Source organism: Oryctolagus cuniculus, chromosome 16, assembly GCF_051225735.1.
Source record: "Oryctolagus cuniculus isolate XC-2025 breed Fujian yellow rabbit chromosome 16, ASM5122573v1, whole genome shotgun sequence".
Classification (NCBI taxonomy): Eukaryota; Metazoa; Chordata; class Mammalia; order Lagomorpha; family Leporidae; genus Oryctolagus; species Oryctolagus cuniculus.
In genome coordinates this window covers 86,399,050-86,419,277 of record NC_142882.1, presented here as the reverse complement: position 1 = coordinate 86,419,277, position 20,228 = coordinate 86,399,050, and the positions used below count along the sequence as shown (strand labels likewise).

Genomic DNA, 20,228 nt, shown 5'->3' with positions numbered 1-20,228 from the left:
GGGCGAGTCTCGGGAGAAAACTTTGCGCGGCGCGGGCAGCGCGGGCTGGGGGTGCGCAGTCCCGGCGGGGCTGCCGCGCGGGGACCCCCTTGCCGCCCCGCGCGCCCGCTCCGCTCGGGACGCTTCCCTTTCCCGCAGCCGCCCCGGTGCCCCCGAGTCCCGTCCCCGGCGCACCTCTCCTCGGGAGCAGCAGGTGACCCGAAAGCAGCCCTACCTGCTGCGACGCTTCTCGGTCTCTCTCTCCCCGCCGCCTCGCTCCTCCTCGGACGCGCTTCCCCGGAGAGACGGAGGCGCTGAGGGCCGAGGGCGGGAGGCGCGGCGGCCCGGGGCACCGGCGCGAGTCGCTCTGAGCCGCAGCCCTGGCGGAGCCGCCGGCGGCCCTGGCGGAGCGCGGAGGCTGCGGCCGCCGCGGCCAAGCCGGGAGGCAGGGGGCGCTGGTGCGCGCGGGCTTCGGGCCGCGGAGGGCGGGCGGGCGGGCGGGCGGCAGCCGGGGCCGGGCCGAGGCGAGGGTGGCGCGCTCCGAGCCGGAGGGCGGCTTTTAACTTTGTGGTGTGACCGCAGCAGCTGTCCTGGGAGAGACTCGGTCTTTCTAAAAAGGGGATGCTGAACACGCCGGGGATTACCTCTCCCTTCCGATCCCCTCCCACTGCCTGGCCCTTCCCTCCGCGCTCCGAGTTCCCCCAGCGCGCGCTCGGAGGCGGCTCCGGACGCGCCGAGGGACCTTAGCAGGAGCTGGGCTCCCCTGGCCCGTCCGAGCCCGACCCGGGCGACCTGGGGACCTCTTCATTCCCCCCTTTCTACGCCACAAAGTCTTTTAAGGACCTCGTGAGGAGTGACTGGCACACCCTGCGTCCTGAAAACCCCAGGCCTGTGCCTGTCCACGACGTGGAGCCGCTGGGCTCAGTCCACGGCCTTGCGAGGGCAGGCGTGGGCACGAGCGACGGGTCTCAGCCCTCCGTGAGTGGGTCTGGCACCCAGGGAGAACCAAGCAGACGGAAAGATCCCCCAGGCAGGCAGGGCTGCGCCAGGTCCTCTGGATTGCAGGAATCTGTTTTGGAGATTTTTGCACCCTTTGGTCATGCAATAGGAAACTTAGAAGGCTGTGTGGAAAAGGAGCAGGTCCATGTTTTGTGGAAACTTACACCATTTGGAAGTGGGATCTTTTTAAAATAATGCGGAAACTGCTCACTGTTCCCACCCGGCTTACAGAAACCGAGGGTGATGTGAATTCTTAGGGCCTTCGTCCAGCTCCTGGATCCCCACGCTCAGGCTTTGTGAGCTGCCGTGGGAAGTGCCTCTGGTTGGAAGGGGAGCCACGGCCCTTCCCTGGTGGACTTGGTTTCCAGCACTCGGTGTGCGGTCCCAGAGTTCCCTCGGAAAATGATAGGGGTTGGGGTGCTGAGCAGACAAGGGCCATCCTGGAGGACCCTCCACGGAGCCTCCCAGCTGCAGCAGGGAGATGCGGGCCGCATGAGTCACTGGTAGCTGCAGATGGCCAGTGGCAAGGCCTGGGGAAGGCAGACGCAAGCTTCCTCACCCTGCCCAAGCTGCTTTCCTGCGTCTCCTACTGCCTCATCGCCATGACCTTGGTTTTTGACTGTCTCCCAGCCGACCCCGTAATTACCCTCTTTGCATCCAGGAAAGCTGCAGTGCCCACAGACGACTGCCACCTATAGACACCTCCGTCTGAAGGCTTCGTGTCCATGTCATGCCTCTCGTTTTGTCATTAATGAGACTCTCCTTGTCCTGTCGGTGGTTTTTTTTTTTTTTTTTTTTGCACTTTATTTTTGTATTGTATGTCATTGCCCTCCCTCCAAATGGCAAGTTCGTGGTGAGGACAAAATGCTTCTTTTTGTCTCCTGGGGCATAGCTTAGTGCTTAGCACAGGGTGCGTTCAGGGTAAGTAGTCCCTTTTTATTCCAAAACTTATTTGTTACTTTTCTAGTAATGGTATCCATGTTTTGGCCGGGACATTGTATTTCGCTAGAATTGTCATTAACTCTGGGTTTCTCCCTTTCTCCTCCTGTCCAAACCGTAGCTTCATACTCTCAAACCAAGCAACAGCTCCAGTTTGCTGCTATTTCAGCGCTTTCCGCAAAGCCCTCACAGAATGAATCGCCAGCTCTTGGTTTCCCCGAGCACTTTTATTTCACTACTATTACAAGCCCCTGTTGAGTGTATCATAGTTATTTGTGCATGCGTCTGCTTCCCACGGAAAAGTGCTGGCTATTTCGTGTCTTTGTTTCTGCACAATACAGCTGGTACTGGGCTGATTTAGTTTGAAGTATCCTGGCTTCAAATTTAGACTGAGTTTAATAGGGGATCCTGAAAATACCCTCAGAAGACAACATCTGGAATATGGGTTCTGTGCTTTCCTTCCTTTTAATTACTCTGAGCACAAAGCAGGCAGAATCCACCACACAGCCCAAAGTGACCACTGACCAGCCTCAGCTGGGTCCATGCGTTTGCCGTGTTTCCTTGAGTGTGCTGCGTGCGCATGGTGTTTAACACACATCAGTGGGTCAAATGAGTTGATGGAACTAGTGGATATGATGATGGTTCTGAATTTGTAACAACTGTACAGTTTCCCATCAGGATGGTGTTGACTACCCTAAGAGTTTGAGATTTACAGTCATCAAAAGCTACTGGGTAATTTGTCCTATACAGCTAATGCCCTATGTCAATCCTTGCAATAAAATTCAGGGTTAGGGGGAGCATATTTTACACAAAGTCTTCCTAAAATGCAAAACAGTTGAGCTTTCCTGTGAGGGTGATCTTTCAAGTTTCAACTGGTGACCCTTCATTGCACTGAATGAGACACAAAGTTCATCAGTTGGAACACAGCTGATTGCCACTGGTGTGCCTGTTTCAGTCTGAAGAAAAGAAAACAACTTCAAAGCGCTTGGAAAAGTTGTTGAATAGGAAAGCTGGCTGTCCTGGAAATCCCGGCTACTGCTCTGTAACACAAGGCACCTCACCTGTCTCTGCTCAGGCACACAGGTAAAATCTGCCTCACTCTCACTGCCTGTATTGATAAGTGTTGGGTAACGTGAAATACTCTGTTGCTCAAAGGATTGCATTTTTTTTTTAATAGGCAGAGTGGACAGTGAGAGAGAGACACAGAGAGAGAGAGAGAGAGAGAGAGAAAGGTCTTCCTTTGCTGTTGGTTCACCCTCCAGTGGCCGCTGTGGCCAGCGCACTGTGCTGATTCAAAGGATTACATTTCAATACTGAATGCAGCCAAAGAATAAAGTTCTCATTGTAGGCTTTCAGTGACTATTAGTCCGATCGAGGATCCATGGGCTAGCTTGATAGGATGGGTAAGGGTAGAATAGGAGTATTCGAGACTTGTCTGACTCCACATATAGCTACTCAGCCCAGGAGACAGGAGAAAGATAATTGCTGGGTCTAGAATTTAAATCTAGCAGGATCTCAGAGCAGCTGACCGTGCTCGGCAGAAGCTACTAAACTTGTAGTTCTTTTCCAACAAAATCTAGTCCCGGTTTTCTCAGAAGGATCTCACATTCAGAAATGGAAATGTGTTGGATTAAAAAGAAAAAAAATGCAAAACAAGATTTGGAAAAGTTTATGCACAAACAGGAAAATGGAATTAAAAGTCAAGCCAGTTAGTGTTCATCTCAATGAAACTAGTCCCAACTGGGTCGTGATAAAACCTCTCTGTTTACACTAAATACTGATTTATGAATGTTTTCCAAAATATTAACATATCTACTGACAGGTAAGACAGAGAACTGGGACATATGTTAATTGATGTCTCATGGAAGGAGTGAGGGCATGCGTTGAAAACAGCCCTAACTGCCAACAGGTACTTTCCTCTTAGAAACTTCAGGTGTGCATTTGATCTACACATCTACTGCATCTGACCATGGCGACTTACTTATCATTGGGTAGTTAGGTGTTTATACTCCCAAGATCATTAGGTGTGTTTAGTGGTGGAAACTAGCCTGCCTGCCTTTTATCTTTTATTTCAGTATGAGTTACACACACATAGAACTCTCAGAAGTGAATGTGTTCCTGTTTCTCATTTTCAGATGGAAAGAGAAGACAGTTTACGGTTAGATAATTGGAATGAAAAATTGTCCAAACTTTGCCTCATGTCTTCAAGTTTTAAACTCTCATATGATCATAAACAATTGCCAATATTCAGAGTTGGGGAATACCCCCAGAGAGCATAGGGTATAACACAGGACACCACGGCCAAGGAAGATGCTGGTCACCCAGCTCTTTCTGACCCTCCCCTGATGCCCTCTCTACAACACCTCAACCTGCTTCAGGCTTTTTACTTTAAAAAGAAAAAAAATCAGCTATTTTTCACAACCTTTCCAAGCCAGAACTTAAGGTTATATTTACTTAGCTGGGTTGGGGTGTGGTGAATAATTAAATTCAGCAGGAATGTGCTTCAAAATAAAAATAAAAACACAGCCCAGCCCCTTTGGCCCAAATCCTGAGACCTCAGAAAAGAAAAACTCCTTGACTGCGAAAGTTCACTGGAAGTGGGGAAGGTTTTCCAGGCCTGACATGGGAATCCAGAGCTACTGCAGAAGGGAGATCTAAAGTCAGATAAATGCCTCTTTGTGTCTGATTCTTAACATTGAACTTCTATCAATAAACACTCCCCAGGGAAGGATGTTAAGGAAAAATAAACAACTTTCCTATACATTTATATAGGGAAAACATCACCTTTAAGTTTGCTTTTCTTAATCCTCATACCACCATCCTGTACCCTTAGAGCGTATTCAGATGCAATGGATTCTTCCAAGAAAGTGGAGGTGGAGAGGGGACTGATGTGATTTCTAATTGAGGCAAGCCTTATTTGTACAGGGTGATGAAATGAAGAAAAATATGCCCTCTTGTGGCTTATTTGTTCTGGTTCAGAGGTAATCAACAGGACTCTATTATTTCCTGAAAGCCAAACATACCTATATCCCAAGTGGAATTAAACTATGTCTTTGTGCAGTCACTGCAGAGAGCAGGTCCATGCAGACAGCAGGAAGGCATTCCAAGGCTTCTGCTTTGTTCAAGGTCATGAGCAGCTGTGTAGCCACAATGAAATCAGTATCCCTGAAAACAGGGGCAGATTTTCTAAAATAACCCACAAATTCCTATAGATATTATCAAAACGCCTTCCAAATAAGTGCATTAGATAGAATTTCTTAAATAATGAGGTTTGTGTTGGACAGGCTTAAACCATTGGCTTCTACAAATAGGAGAAAGTTCATGATTTCCCTTCCTACTGTATTTGTGCCTCTGCTGTTTCTTTGAGGTGACACGTATTTCTCCATTAAAAATGTAAAGTATATGATACAGCTGTGAAGAGAACAATGATTTTCATTCTGTGCATACTTTTGCTTCCTCTTCCCCTGGTTTACTCAGAAATGAGGATGCAACAAATGTGTTAAGTCCTGTGATTTGCAGTTGCAGTTAATTGCATGATATCTCATGCATACCCCCCCCCCACACACACACACAACAGACACCACCATGTTTTTCCTGAAAGAATGATGTGCAAATGACTAGTGGCAAAATGACCTCTTCTCATCCAGAGGATGTGTTTCATTACTAAGTAAGTGAATGTCAAATGCTTACTTAAGACAGGCCAGCTTCAAATGATCTGAATAGACATTTCTTGAAAGAAGAAATTACAAATAGCCAGCAAGTATATGAAAAATGCTCAATTATTATTAGCTCTCAGGGGAATGTAAATTTCAGTACTCCAATGGCAAAGCTACTAATCTCTGTTAGAATGGCTATTACCAAAAAAGGCCAACAACAACAAAAACTGGCAAGATTGTGGAGAAAAGGGAACCCTTGTATTCTGCTGGAGAGAATGTAAATTAGCTCAGCCTTAAAGGAGAATTGTTTGGAGGGTCTTCAAACCCAAAAGAGGTCAACAACATGACCCAGATGTCCTCCTTCTGGGTATATATCTGAAAAAAAAAATGAAAAATACTTACACCCCTACAGCCACTGCATCACTACTCACAATAGCTAAGATGTAGAATCAACCTAGGTACCCATCAGTAGATGAATGTATGAAAGAAAGGGTACATACAAAAGGGACTATTATTTAGTCATATAAAGGAATGGGGTCCTGCCATTTGCAGTAAAGTGAATGGAACCAGAGGACATTATGTTGAGATAAGTCAGACACAGAAAGACCCATGCAACATGTTTCTTTTCATACATGGAAGCTAAGCATGTTGGTCTACACATAGAATAGTGAACGGCAGAGGCTGGGAAGGGCAGGACCGGGGTGGGTAGAAGGAGGTTCATGAAGAGTATCAAAGCCCAGATCAGAGGAGGGGTTCTGGGGTTGCACAGCACATCGAGACGACTGAAGGTCAGAATAAGGTGATAGACCATTTGTGAAGAACTAGAAGAAAGGAGATAGAAGGCTCTACATGTCAAGAAATGGAATGTCCTTTACCTGAGTTCATCAGCTCATGCTGTGTACATGTGCTAGATATTCCATTGTATCATATAATAATGCACAAATATTATGTGTTCATCAAGATTTTAAAAAAAGCAAGATGCAAGCATTTTGGTGCAGTGGTTAAGCCACCAACTGGGTTGTTCACATCCTCTGAATGCCTGGGTTCAAGTCATGGCTCTGCTATCCATTGCGGCTTCCTGCTAATGCACACCCTGGAAGGCTGCAGGTGAAATCACAAGTCATCCCAGCACCCATGTCAGAGACCCAGGTGGACTTCCTGGCTCCTGGATTTGGCTTGTCCCAGCCCTGGCTGTTGTGGACTTTTGGAGAGCGAACCATCACATGGGAGGGGTGTGTGTGTGTGTGTGTGTGTGTGAGAGAGAGAGAGAGAGAGAGAGAGAGAGAGAGAGAGAAGCTCCCATCCACTGGTTCACTCTCCAAATGCCCACAACAGCCAGGGTCGGTCTTAGCTAAAGCTAGTATCCTGGAACTCAAATCCAGTCTCTTAAGTCTCAAGGACTCAAATTCAAGCTATCATCTGCTGCCCCAAAGGGTGCACATTAGCAGGAAGCTGGATTGGAAGTGGAGCTGAAGTTCATGCCCAGGCCTTCTGATATGAGATATTTGTGTCCCAAGGGGAATCTTAACCACTGCAGCAAGTACTTGCCTCCCAATTAAAAAATATATATATATTTATTTATTTATCTGGAAGGTGGGGGGGGGGGATCTTCCAACTGCTGATTCATTCCCCAGTGACCACAGCTGGGTGGATCCAAAGCAGGAGTCAGGAGCTTCTTCCAGGTCTCCCACATAGGTAACAGGGGCTCACACACTTGGGCCATCTTCCGCTGCTTTCCCAGGTGAATTAGCTGGAAGCTGCATAAGAAGTGGAGCAACTGGTACTCAAACCAGCACCCATATGGGTTGCCAGCATCGCGAGTGGCAGCTTTACCTGCTATGCCACAGGCCGATCCTTCCAAATTTTATTTTTAAGTTTTCCAAAACAACGTCTACATCAAAATCTCAGAATTCCATTTTTAGCTTTTCAGAATCACATCATTTTAGGTTTGTCTCATGCCTTCAACATATAATTGCAAATCAGTTTGAAAATGTTTATCTTTTAATCAGTAGTCAAGGCCATTAATATTACCAATATGCTGTGGCAAAACTGCCACTTTTTTTAATTCTTTTCACCTATATATAATGTAACAGTTGTGTCATTTTTTTCTGTTTTCTGGTTTTCTTTTGATTTGTCCTTCATTCCTTTTTTAAATTGTTTCCTTTGAATGGAGGTGATTTTCATTAGCTTTTCAATGAGTTATAAATGAGGGTGTTTTTTTTGGCTAATTTGTTCCTTTTGAAATGTTTCATATTTTCCTACATCAGCAATAACAAGTGTGTACACGCTAGTTGCTTAGTGTTTTAGCTATAGAATATCCTCTTCTTTGGCTACAGGGATATCCATTTCCATTCATGACTTTCTTCATTTGAGGGGAGGAGGAGGATTGCAAAGACTTCTGATTTTGCAGTTTTCTCTGGTGTCTGCAGAATGCTTAGTTATTCTCATTTGATCCTTTCTTTCCCACCAGTCCCAGTCCCCCAAGGATGCCTCCTTCCCCGCTGCCTTCTCCAAGCTGCCTTTGAGAAGTGCTTCTAAGAGCTTATCATTGCAAAGCTCTGAAGGCAAGCAAAGGCCCATGCAATGAAAGGAATGCTCAGGTGGGAGCAAGCACTGAAAATTTCATGTCCTGTGTTCTTTAGCTTGGCAAAGAGAAGAAGGTTTAAAAGTGAATCCTCCTTTTTGTGCAGTTAGATTATAATGAAGAACACTTCCTAAAAGCTCTGAGCGTCTCAGCCGTGAACTCCCAGCGTGGCACTGGCAGTGCCGAGGCTCCTGTGAGACCAGAACAGACCATTACTTAGTTGACCTTTTCTGCTTTAGTCATCTAAGAGCAGCGACTTTTCCAGCTTCCTAAAGGTGTTTGAGATCAACTGAGCATTACTGCGAAGCACTTGAATGAATAGACCTTTCAAACTGCAGCTATTAATCTAATAGGGTGAAAAAGGACTGCCGGCCACTTACATAGCTTTCCAATGTCATTTATTGATTTAGTTGAATGTAGGAAATAGAAATAGTTCTTACCTGGCAGTTAGTCCTCTACCCCTAAGCCAATGCAGCACAATGCAAACTTGCTAGGTAATGCATCTCTGAAGAAGTGACTCAGTGTTTTCCACATGGGTGACCAGAAGGACCCCTGCAGTGATGGGTGTGGGCGCTTGCTGCCTTCCCTGCTGTTGCTCCTGGCATCGTCAGGGAGAAGAGACTTCTGGCACACTAGTGAGGCTGACAGGGAGCTGAGCGTCCTGATTCACGGCTTTTGAAAGCAGAGGTCCTTGGAACCCTAATTTCTCAGGGTGACTCATTATTTTCTCCCTCCAGCCTCAGGAGCTGGATTTCTTGCCTCCTTTTTCCAGTCCTCCTGGTTTCAATCTTTCCACCTCTAATTAGACCTCCGGCACACTGTTAAAGTTTTTCTTGGTACTCTTTAGACCTTGAAGTAAACTCTGAGTTAGTTTGAAATAGTTTAATAAATTGTGTCAGTAGCCAGAGATAAATTAACTCAAAAATTTCCTTTTGATAAAAAAATCATTGTAATATATATGAAGTGTTATCTTGGTGTGATTTTAATTTGCATTTCCCTGATGACTAGAGTTGTTGAGCACTTTTTCATGTATCTGCCATCGTTCATGTCTTCTTTTGAGAAATATCTGTTCAGGACCTTTGTCCTTTTTCTAATCCAGTTGTTTTCTTGCTTTCTTTCTTGAGTTGGGTTCTTTGTATTTATTGGAAATTAGCTCCTTGACATCGATGTATAGTCTACATACAGTTCATTCTGCTGTGGTGAGACTTGAATTTGGCCTGAGAATAGGTCAAATGTTGATTTTTTTTTCCTATTTGCTCACTTGGCATTGATCCAAAATATGAATTCAGAAAACCCTTTGTACAAACTCCTGGGACGGGAAATCTGGACTTAGAGGAGCTGTGGTGTTAACTTTGTGGAAATGATAAGCCTCCTTACACGCACCTACTCTGTCAGCTCTCACCCTGCACTGCCAATGGAAAGTGTGAGAAGAGTGGCAAAGAAAGTAGGCAAGCCGAGGCATGTAGACAATATATCCTCCTCTTGCACACTTTTTATGTTTATTTTATATAGCTTTAAATAGCAAAGAAACTCCATTCATTATTACAAGGAACCTAAATATATTGATTGAAAGTGTGTAACTGTTTGAGACTCTGAGAGATTAGTACTTCTGATGAAAGATAAAGTATATGAACATCCCAGTCAAGCACAGCTAGGGACAACTGGATCATTTTCACCCTGTCAGTCTTACTTAACCCCAGATTAAAGCTACAGGAATTGATATGACCACTTTGTCAATTTAATAAACAGCAAAAATATATTAATTGAAATTGCATATTTCAAAGAATAGTATAGTTTGAGTATGAAATTCTTTTGATAGAATGAACTCAAACCATATCTACTGATAGGACTTATGGCAAAACTGAGTCTCATATATATAAGTAGTGAGACTGCATTTATTCTTGACATGGATAAAAGTATACATTTTATAGAGATACAAACATGTACACACACAAGTACAACTGGTAGAGTGGTGCTAAGGCTTTGTGCACATTGCAGTCCTCATGGTTTCCATGCATCATCTGGTCCACTAGGTGGGTACCAGTTAGCAGTGATGAATCAGGAAGCCTCTGAAGGGATGGGTGGGGGGAGAACAGGACAGATGGGGAGAGACTGAACACATCATTGTGCATCACTGCTGCTTAGATGGTCCATTTCTCCCCAATTGCCTGAAAGCTTTTAAGAACAAAGAGAACCACTATTCTTTATTGATCATCTCTTTTGTTACCACCTTATCCCAACCTTTGTTTTGACATTTTGCAATGATTCATTTCGTTTGTCCCAAATGGACATATATTTTGTATCAAATTACTTTCCAGTGAAACTCCAAAACCCAAGCCATCCAATGCACTATTTTAAGAATTTGTCAACAATACTCACCTTTTTTTTTTTTTTCTAAGTCTTGGGCTTTAAACACTTTATATGCCACGTTAACATGCTTCCTCTAAAACAAACACAAAAACCACTCTTTGCTACTATTCTAAATCTTTGTCTTGGTTATTATTAATCCTTGCAAGCTATTTACAATATATTCAAATTCACCATTCAAAACTTTGCAAGGACACAAGTCCTGGAGTGACAATCCCTGGGATACCATAGAAAATTGTGGAACTTTAGGTCTGGACCTTATTGATCCAACCCTCTCACTTACTGATGAATAAACCGAGGGTCAGTTCTGTTTGCCCAAGGTCATGCCATTAACTAATGGGATGGATACTCTGAACAATATACATTTTGTGTAGATTCTATTATACACCATAGCCTCTCTCAGCAGAGGCCAATTAAGTAACATCACCAAAAATCTTTCTTTTACCACAAAACATGGTCTTTATACTTGGGAAGATAACCTACTGATTATTCTTGCCTTTGTTCCTTCTATCAAAACATTGGCTAATCATTATGTAGTCATACAGAAAAGACTTAAAAAGTGAAAGGGTACTTCTAAACCCCCCTAACTATACAAGATGTACTTGCACTTTTTAAAAAGTAAGTTTATGCCTGTAGTCAATTCCTCAGACTGCCACCATTTGACATTCCAAAGTTAATTGAAAATCATCCATACGTATACAAATATTTTGAGGAAATTCACATGGGAAAGAAACAAAGATGAAGGGTTCCAGATAAAAAGATGCAAAGCACAAGTATAAAATGAGTAAAATTATGTCATAAACGATTTTGTTTTGTGTTAATAGTTTGAGGAATTAATTAGCACATTTACAGTAGATATGAAAGTATTAAATAATAGTAAATTTTATGAAATATTCAATAGGATAAAAGAAAATTTTGAAGATATCATACTTAAATATGGAGTTGTTCTATTTAATAGAGCAATAAAGGATAAATTGCTATGCTAGTCTACCAAGTATTACTCTTAAGCTAATGTATGATCTGCATACTATTAGTTTTTTTTAATTTAACATGGTTTTCAGTATGATTAGACCAAGGATTCTATTACAATCACTTCTGCTCTCATTTGCCTAATTATTTATCAAATATACATTAGATGCTTAGATACTAGAGGTAAAATGGTAAAAAAAAAATCCTCCAACCCATGATCTAGTTGGGGAAACAGATATTTTCAAATCATCTCTCACACATAAAGGTGGAACTGTGATGTGCTGGGGGAAGCGTGTGCTGTGAGAGATTATGTAAGGATGTCCCTGATTCTCTGCACCCAACTCCATGTCCAACACAGAAATCATTCATGTTTCTCATCAAAGAGGATAAATAGGTTTAAAAAGAAAACTTAAGAAATTTTTTTGGAAAAAAAGATACACTAGGTAAATGAGTTCCTAAAAATGTGTGAAAATTTGATCAGAAACAGGATCTGAGTCTAGACATTTATTAACTGGTTCTTTTCTCTGATTCTCCTTTCCTGCTTGCTAATCTGTGAGAGCCTTTTCCAGAAGGAATTTCCCATTTTCCTCTTCTCTTTCCTTTTGCTGATACCCCTGCAAGACAGAATTCATTCACCTGACACCTTTAGATGAAGGTAGGAAGCCTGAGTATTTTTTTTTTAAAGATTTGTTTTATTTATTTGAAAGACAGACTGACAGAGAGAGGCAGAGACAGAGAGAGAGGCCTTCCATCTGCTGATTTACTCCCTAAATGGCCGTAACAGCTGGAGCTGAGCGGATCCAAAGCCAGGAACCAGGAGCTTTTTCTGGGTCTCCCACGTGGGTGTTGGGGCCCAAGCACTTGGGCCATCTACTACTGCTTTCCCAGGCTATAGCAGAGAGCCAGATTGGAAGAGGAGCAGCCAGGAATAGAACCGGTACTCATATGGGATGCCGGCACTTCAAGCCAGGGCTGTAACCCAATGGGCCACAATGCTGGCCCCAAGCCTGAGTATTTTCTTTCATCTTCCCACTTTTTTTCCCCCAAGAAAGCTTTTATTAAATGAGTACAAATTACATAAGGACAACTTTAGGAATATACTGGTTCTTTCCCCCATACCTGTCCTCCCACCCCTACTCCCATCCCAACTCCTCCTCCCTCTCCCATCCCACTGTCCATTAAGATTCATTTTTAATTCACTTTATACACAAAAGACCAACTCTATACTAAGTAAAGATTTCCACAATTTGCACCCCTCCGCACACAAAATATAAACTGTTTGAGAGCAAGTTTTACAGTTAATTCTCGTAGTATAACTCATTAAGGACAGAGAGCCTGCGTGGGGAGCAAGTGCGCTGTGACTCCTGAATTCTCATAGTATAACTCATTAAGGACAGAGGGCCTGCGTGGGGAGCAAGTGCACCGTGACTCCTGTTGTTAATTTAACAATTAACACTCTCATGTATGACATCAGTGATCACCCGAGGCTCTTGACGTGAGCTGCCAAGGCCATGGAAGCCTTTTGAGTCCACAAACTCGGTCAGTGTTTAGACAGGGCCATACGCAAAGTTCCTCCTTCTTTGATGGGCCCTTCTTGAGGAAAGTGTTTTACATTCAGTTTCAGTAAGCACACCACGATGATGATGATGATGATGGTGATGGTGAGTACAGGCCATTTAATTCTTTTTAACAGTCACCTTTACATTCTGCATCTCCAGGGGACTAATTTCTAGTTACTGACTGCATTGGTGGTTATCCTGCCACTGCCTTCCTCTTGTTCTTCAGAGATGTGTACATTTCCTCCCTGTTTCAGAGGCTGAGAATGGACCGCACCCTCGGGTGGGTGTGAAGCAGGAGCAGGTCTCCCTTGCATGGCTCAGCGGCAGTGCGTGATCTGTTTAACCTTTGTGAACGGCAGTGTTTGACCTGCACTCAAACTTCATTTGACACATATGTTTGATTTTTAGTTTTCATTTTGTTTGTACAATATTATGCTAAACTTAATCTAGTTTACATCAGCAATATTTCTAGATGTGGCTCTCTTTGGCTGCCTTTCAGTCTCATGGGCTATATAAAAAAATACATCAATTATTAAGTTTAGCATCATTGAAAACATGTGCATCTATGTACAAATGTCATACATTCAGTGGCTACCATCTGTGGCTACGGTAATCTAAACCCATAAACGTGCACAATCCTGTATATTGATTCAAATAAACAAAATCCACTTGGATACATAAGCTGATATTGTGGTTTGGGTAGGTACCATTTCATTTTGTCAGATATCAATGGAAAGAGTAATAGAATACCCATATTGTTTTGGTTAGTTGGCAGCATGATCTACTCCCTAGAACAGGGACTCAACTCCATGAGCCAACACCTGCTCCCTCCCAGGGTCTGCAGTAACAGCAAGCTGGAGTCAGAGTCAGGACTGAAACCCGGGCACTTGCACATAGGACATGGGCATCTTACTCACTAGATTTAACCCCATTCCCCACCCCAAGCTGGGTTTTATTTTTCATATTTCATACAATAACTTCAGTTTCTTTTCTGCTTTTCTTGAACCAGAACAGTAACTACAACCAGGCCTCGGAAGGTGCTTAGCCAGATCACTAGGCTTGAAACACAAATTTGATGTTTTATGTTATATCCACCTCTGGAAAGTTACAGTGAAATTGGTGTTACTGTTATTCTCATATTAGAATAGGGAAATAAAATTAGAAGCATATATATATATGTGTGTGTGTGTGTGTGTGTGTGTGTGTGTGTGTATAGTGCTCTGGAGCCAGCATTGTGGCACAGCAAGTTGAGCCGATGCTTGGAAAGTCAGCATACCTACTTTGGTATTTATAACATTGAGCTGGTTTTCTTAAGAAGATTCACAAACCATGTAAGTTCAGGCTTCAAACACCCGGATGTGCCCTTGAGATCCTGTGGTCATTAAGTGTACTTATAGGCTTAAGAACATTGTTTGGCCCAAGCACTTTGTATAACTGTTAACTATTGTATTCTTTTTTTTTTTTTTTTTTTTTTGACAGGCAGAGTGGACAGTGAGAGAGAGAGACAGAGAGAAAGGTCTTCCTTTGCCATTGGTTCACCCCTCAGTGGCCGCTGCGGCTGGCAGGCTGCAGCTGGCGCACCGCACTGTACTGAAGCCAGGAGCCAGGTGCCTCTCCTGGTCTCCCATGCGGGTGTAGGGCCCAAGCACTTGGGCCATCTTCCACTGCACTCCCGGGCCACAGCAGAGAGCTGGCCTGGAAGAGGGGCAACCGGGACAGAATCCGGCGCCCCGACAGAGACTAGAACCCAGAGTGCCGGCGCCACAAGGCGGAGGATTAGCCTAGTGAGCTGTGGTGCCGGCCCAACTATTTTATTATTTCTAATGTAAAGTAGAGCCACATGATTATTTAAACTTGAAAGTTTACTGGTTTCATATAATTGTGTATTATATACAAACGGTTATGTTCCAAAGCATTATAGATTTCTGTACATAACCTTTTTATTAGTCCCTGGTCATCCATGCTTTTCTAGCTATAATTCTGTGGCTGCTAATTACTTAAAGACCTTCAAACCTTGGGCCAAAGTAGTATTTATTTTACTCTGTCTAGGGCACTACTAGGTAATAGTTGCATATGTCTGTTACTAAGTCAACTTATATAAGCAGTCATTTATTTGTCAAATGTTTATGCGGCACCTATGGTCTCCTATGTTTACAGAACTACTTCTGGGCTCTGAAAAGATAAAGATGATTGAGAGAGATACGTGCCTTGCTCTCACAGCTCTTACAGTTTAGCAAAAGTAGAGTTGGGAGTTCATGGACAAATCACTAGCTGGGCATTTAAGATATGTACTCTGGATGCTTAGTTCAGTGGGCAGTGAGGAGTGAGAGTGAAGAAAAGCTAGCATCTTAAATAAGTGTTAGATTTGCTAGTACCACAGAGGAGAGGAGGACTGTGTTGAAAGTCCCAGGAAACAATATGTAAATCACTTTGTTGTGGTCTTTTAGCCTAGGAATGTCCTTTGCAAAGAAGTGGTTGGCAAACACCCATTCATTCATCAAGTACTAATAGCAGTAATATCGCTGATGGAGACTCGTGGCAACTTTGCCAAGCAGCTGGTTTCCTCCATGTAGGTGTTTCTGCATCCATCTGCAGAGACGATGGCTGTCCTCGGTGAGCTTCTCACGGAAGCCTGTCTCAGAGCTGTCATTAAATTACTATTGCTATCATTGACTACTGCTACTCTGTGGTCTCAACATTTCCAGCTGTCAGCTGCAGCATTCACCACCTTGTGTAGTTTAATAATTGCCATTAGTCAAGTAATCATTCTGCTATTCACAGATCTGTCTGCAAAAGAAGAAATTCCTCCTAGCCATGAACAAGTGCCAGAGGAGTGCCAGCTAGGCAGGGTCCCAAAGAAATATAAATTCATCTGAGATTAAAAAAAAATACCCAATTACTCTGCTTTAGTTGTGTTTCTGAAACAAAAAGCAGAGACTTTATGAAGGAATACAAACTTGTCCTTTAACTGAGTAAAAAAAGGGCATGAAATCATTAGATATGGGGTCTCAAATCTTTGAGTAAAACTAACTGAATTCCGGTACTTGCAGGAAGGTATTTTAGAAGGTTCCTGGAAAGTGGAACTAAAAGATAAGCTTATTTCCTTCTTAAATTTTTAGCTCTTTATTTTATTTGGAAGGCAGAGAGAAAAAGAGACACACACACACAGAGAAAACAGGCAGAGAAAGAGAGATCTCCCATCGGCTGGTTCACTTCCCAAATGCCCACAACATCCAGGCTGGGCCATCTGAAATCAGGAGCCCAGAACTCAATCCAGGTCTCCCATGTGTGGCGTCAGGGACCCAAATACTTGGGTCATCACCTTCTGCCTTCTCAGCAAGTGCAATACCTGGAAGGTGGAATGGAGAGTGGAGCCAGGACTCAAACCCAAGCACCCCAACAGGAGAAGAAGGCATCTCAGTCTGACCTGACTGCTGCCTCCAGAGTACACCCTGCTTTTGGTGGAAAAATAAATTTGAAATCCATGCATACAAGGGGGTCATCAATTTTTTTGCACCAAAATAAACATATATTAATTCCATTTGCCACACACTTTTTGAAGAACTCTTGTGTTTGTTTGTAAGTGATGAACAAATATATTAATAAATTATATATATCATACATTATATATAATGTTATATATTATATACATTATAATCCATGTAATTTTACTTTTTCATTAAAACTATGCCATTAACTATCTTTGATACAATTCTATGTTTCAGATAGTTGAGAATTTGGGATGTTTTTATATGATTTCTTGGCATATCTAATGACGTTATCATTGGTTTTATTTCTTGATGTACAGATAAAGGAGTTTGTACTTGGAAAGGATTTGTCAGCTCTGCCTGTTTTTTCTGTACATGTTTTTCACTTCTGTTTTTATTAATAGTATACTCTTCAATGTGAGCTTTAAAAGAAAGTAATTTCTTGGTTTACTTTAGATAAAGGTTAATATACAGATTGTTAGGTTAATAACACAGATTGTTATTCCTGTTGTGAGCAAACCAGACTTCCTTACTTTAGAGACCAATGTCTCAAAATTAGGGCTATATTATGAGATTTAAAAAATTTTGGGAACTAAGGCAGCTTTTTAAAATATGGAAATTTCCAGGTCCCAACTGTCATAGATTCTGATGTAACAGATGCTAGGTGGGCTCAGAGATATATTCCCCAAATGATTCTGGTGCACACTTGACACTGAGAAGCAGAAGATGCAGATTCTAGAATCATCTCTGCACGTTTTTTGGAAAATCTCTCAGCTTCTTCACCACAGCCGATTTTAAAACTCTGAAGCAGAAGATGGCCCTTGTTCTCAGCTGTGTGGTTGCAGACAAGGCAGGTGCAGCTGCAAAATCCATAGCCCCGTGTCCTCAGGCCTGTGTGCTGCTGGACGCCAGGGAAATGGATCTGCAGTGGCATCTGCCAGAAAGTGAGGCTATGGATCACTCTCCAGAGCCCACAGGAAAACGTAAAATCAGGAGTCCTTTGGGGCAGGAGGAGGTTCCATGACTACATAGCAGAGTGGATTATGTTGGCTTCCCTGACAGTGCCCTCAATGCATTAGAGCTCAGAGTGGATGCTGATCATATTTTATTCATGTGTGTATTTCAAACACTTTAACTGTACCTGGTTCATGTTATTATTTTAATAAACATGAAGGATGCTTTGGTTTGCTCAGCAATATAACACATTGCCAATTCATGGTCACCCTGTCACACAATAATCTTATATGATTACACATATATGATATCATAGGAGAAATGCATACAGTGAAATTCAATGGTTAAAATATTTATTTTTAAATAATATACTTAATAGAAGTATACAGAGTCATAAAAACACACCCACATAAATGAACACACTCACAAGACAGCTATTCTAGATTCTGTAGATGTTTTTCAATGATATAAACAAAATATATACTTACCACTGGAGAAACAATAGCAGTGCTATAATATTTAAAATATATAGTTCTATACTTATGCATGTAAAGCATCATTTTTTAAAAGACTTATTTATTTATTTGAAAGGCAGAGTTACAGAGAGAGAGAGAGAGAGAGAGAGAGAGAGAGAGATTCCATCTCTGGTTCACTCCCTAAATAGCTGCAATGGCCAGTGCTGAGCCAGACCGGAACCAGGAGCCAGGAGCTTCATCCAGGTCTTTCAGGTGGGTACAGTGGCCCAAGAAGTTGGGCCATCTTCTGCTGCTTTTCCCAGGCCATTAGCAAGGAGTCACATCAGAAGTGGAGCAACCAGGACATGAACAGTGTCCATATGGGATGCAGGCGTCACAGGCAGCATCTCTACCTGCTATACCACAACGCTGGCCTCCCATATCATATGTTAGGTCTTCCTTTTCCGTTGGTTCACCCGCCAAACGGCTGCTAGGGTCAGCGTGCTGCGGCCGGAGCGCTGCGCCGATTCGAAGCCAGGAGCCAGGTCTCCCATGTGGGTGCAGGGCCCAAGCACTTGGGCCATCCTCCACTGCACCCCCGGGCCACAGCAGAGAGCTGGACTGGAAGAGGAGCAACCAGGACAGAATCTGGCACCACGACCAGGACTAGAACCCAGGGTGCCGGCACTGCAGGCAGAGGATTAGCCTAGTGAGCCACGTTGCTGGCCTCAATATAGATTTAATATAATATAGATTATTCATACAGGAATAAAGAATACATTTAAAGTCTTCCATAATACACTCTTAGGATATTTTCTCAGCAAGATAATTTCAGCTTTGTCCATGGGAAATTTCCGATCAATAAGGCTTAAATATACCATGTGAAATGTCATTAGCAAATTACCAGTGTGTCCAACTTTAATCATTTAAAAATCAGCATTTCTAAAACTTTATTTCATCTTATTCGTTCAGGTGTCCCCTTCTTTGTATTAACACCAGGCATGGCTTCCTAAACGTTCTGCCTTGGATCTGGAGACCATGTGTTGTGGCTACATTCCTCAACAATTCATTCTTTTAGTGACACTTTGGTTTCTTGGGCTATGTCAACAAGTCAGCCTAGAAACACTTCAATAAAAAATACAGATGGGTGGCAGAATTTCAGGGTACACTTTATTTTCTCTATATACAAAGTTCTGCTCCCAAATTTGTATTGAATTTATAAATAATGTTATTTCTGACCACACTTCTGTCCCCAGAGAGAAACAAAAACTGTTGATTGGTACTCTGTCTTCCCTCATTTTGATTCATGCTGTGTGAGTGACTGAAGTTGGTCACAGTATTATTGGGAGAATAAACAGAGTGGTTTCTGATTCGAAAAGCCCAAGATCAGATTCTCAGTGCTCTACCTTACTTACTGCGCAACCAAGCCATTAATATAACCGCTCCGGATTTGGCTTTCGTGTGTGTAAAACTACAATAATAAAGAACCTGCTTCAAAAGGTTAATAGATATACATGGGCTACAAATTTAAAACCATTGTTTCATGCTTGCTGAATCCTGGGGCAGTACTGCGAGAAATAGAACTGTTGGGATGGTGTTGACAGAGAATGAAAGGAACTCTGCTTCTTTGATTCCACCAGAGAAATCACTTACACTCATGGTACAATCGGCTGGTTCAGGTCAGAGCGCCAGGACCCAACTACTGAGAAGCGTGCCGCACTAACTGCAGTACAAAGAATTCAACAGAAAAGTGGGTCAGAGCCATGAAGAGCAGCAAACTGGACTTTGAAAACAAACAAACAAACAAACAAGGGTCAGGGTCAGGCATAAATGTAATGGGCGAATCCAAAGGGCCTGGCCCCAGATCTTTTCAAGCAGACATAGGCTCAGTGTCATGACCTCAGGGTAGAAGCAGAAGAAGCTAGTGTGGATCCCATTGAACCCTTAGAAAAGGGATGAGTCCATGTGTAAATGACCCATTGTTCAACCAGGCAATTTCATGTTGCACAGTGAATGCACATGCTAAACACAGAGGGAAATACAGCAGTAACAAACAACTCCATAAAGAATATGATGAAAATGCAAGCTAAAAATCCAAAAGCAGGAGACATAGAAATTCAGATAATATTCTATTTTTTGCAGCAGAAACTAACTTTTTAAAGGTTAAGACTCTAATATATACTCACTTTTCAGCTGAGAAAATCAAGTCTTGAGAGAATCAGCCACATGCCAGGATTTGAATGTACTCCTGTCTGGTGCCAAGTCCTATGTTCCTAAAC

At 42.9% G+C, this 20,228-nt stretch overlaps 2 protein-coding genes across 4 annotated transcripts in view; one reads left to right on the top strand and one right to left on the bottom strand.

The window, feature by feature from the left end:
• The window catches only part of SEMA3D (semaphorin 3D), a 283,704-nt gene extending 283,113 nt beyond the window's left edge, over nucleotides 1-591 (bottom strand). Inside the window, exon 1 of one of the 3 annotated variants that reach the window (XM_017344335.4) lies at nucleotides 215-591. The gene's annotated coding sequence lies outside the window, so the exon portion shown is untranslated. Of the gene's footprint in view, nucleotides 1-174 lie in introns of all 3 variants that reach the window. The other 2 variants (XM_002713842.6, XM_008261803.5) reach the window with 2 other exon arrangements.
• LOC103349523 (uncharacterized) overlaps nucleotides 1-20,228 on the top strand; it is a 45,372-nt gene that overhangs the window by 1,311 nt on the left and 23,833 nt on the right. Inside the window, exon 2 of the mRNA XM_089315629.1 lies at nucleotides 2,873-3,000. Coding sequence (XP_089171755.1) covers nucleotides 2,873-3,000 — 128 coding nt within the window. The remainder of the gene's footprint in view (nucleotides 1-2,872; nucleotides 3,001-20,228) is intronic.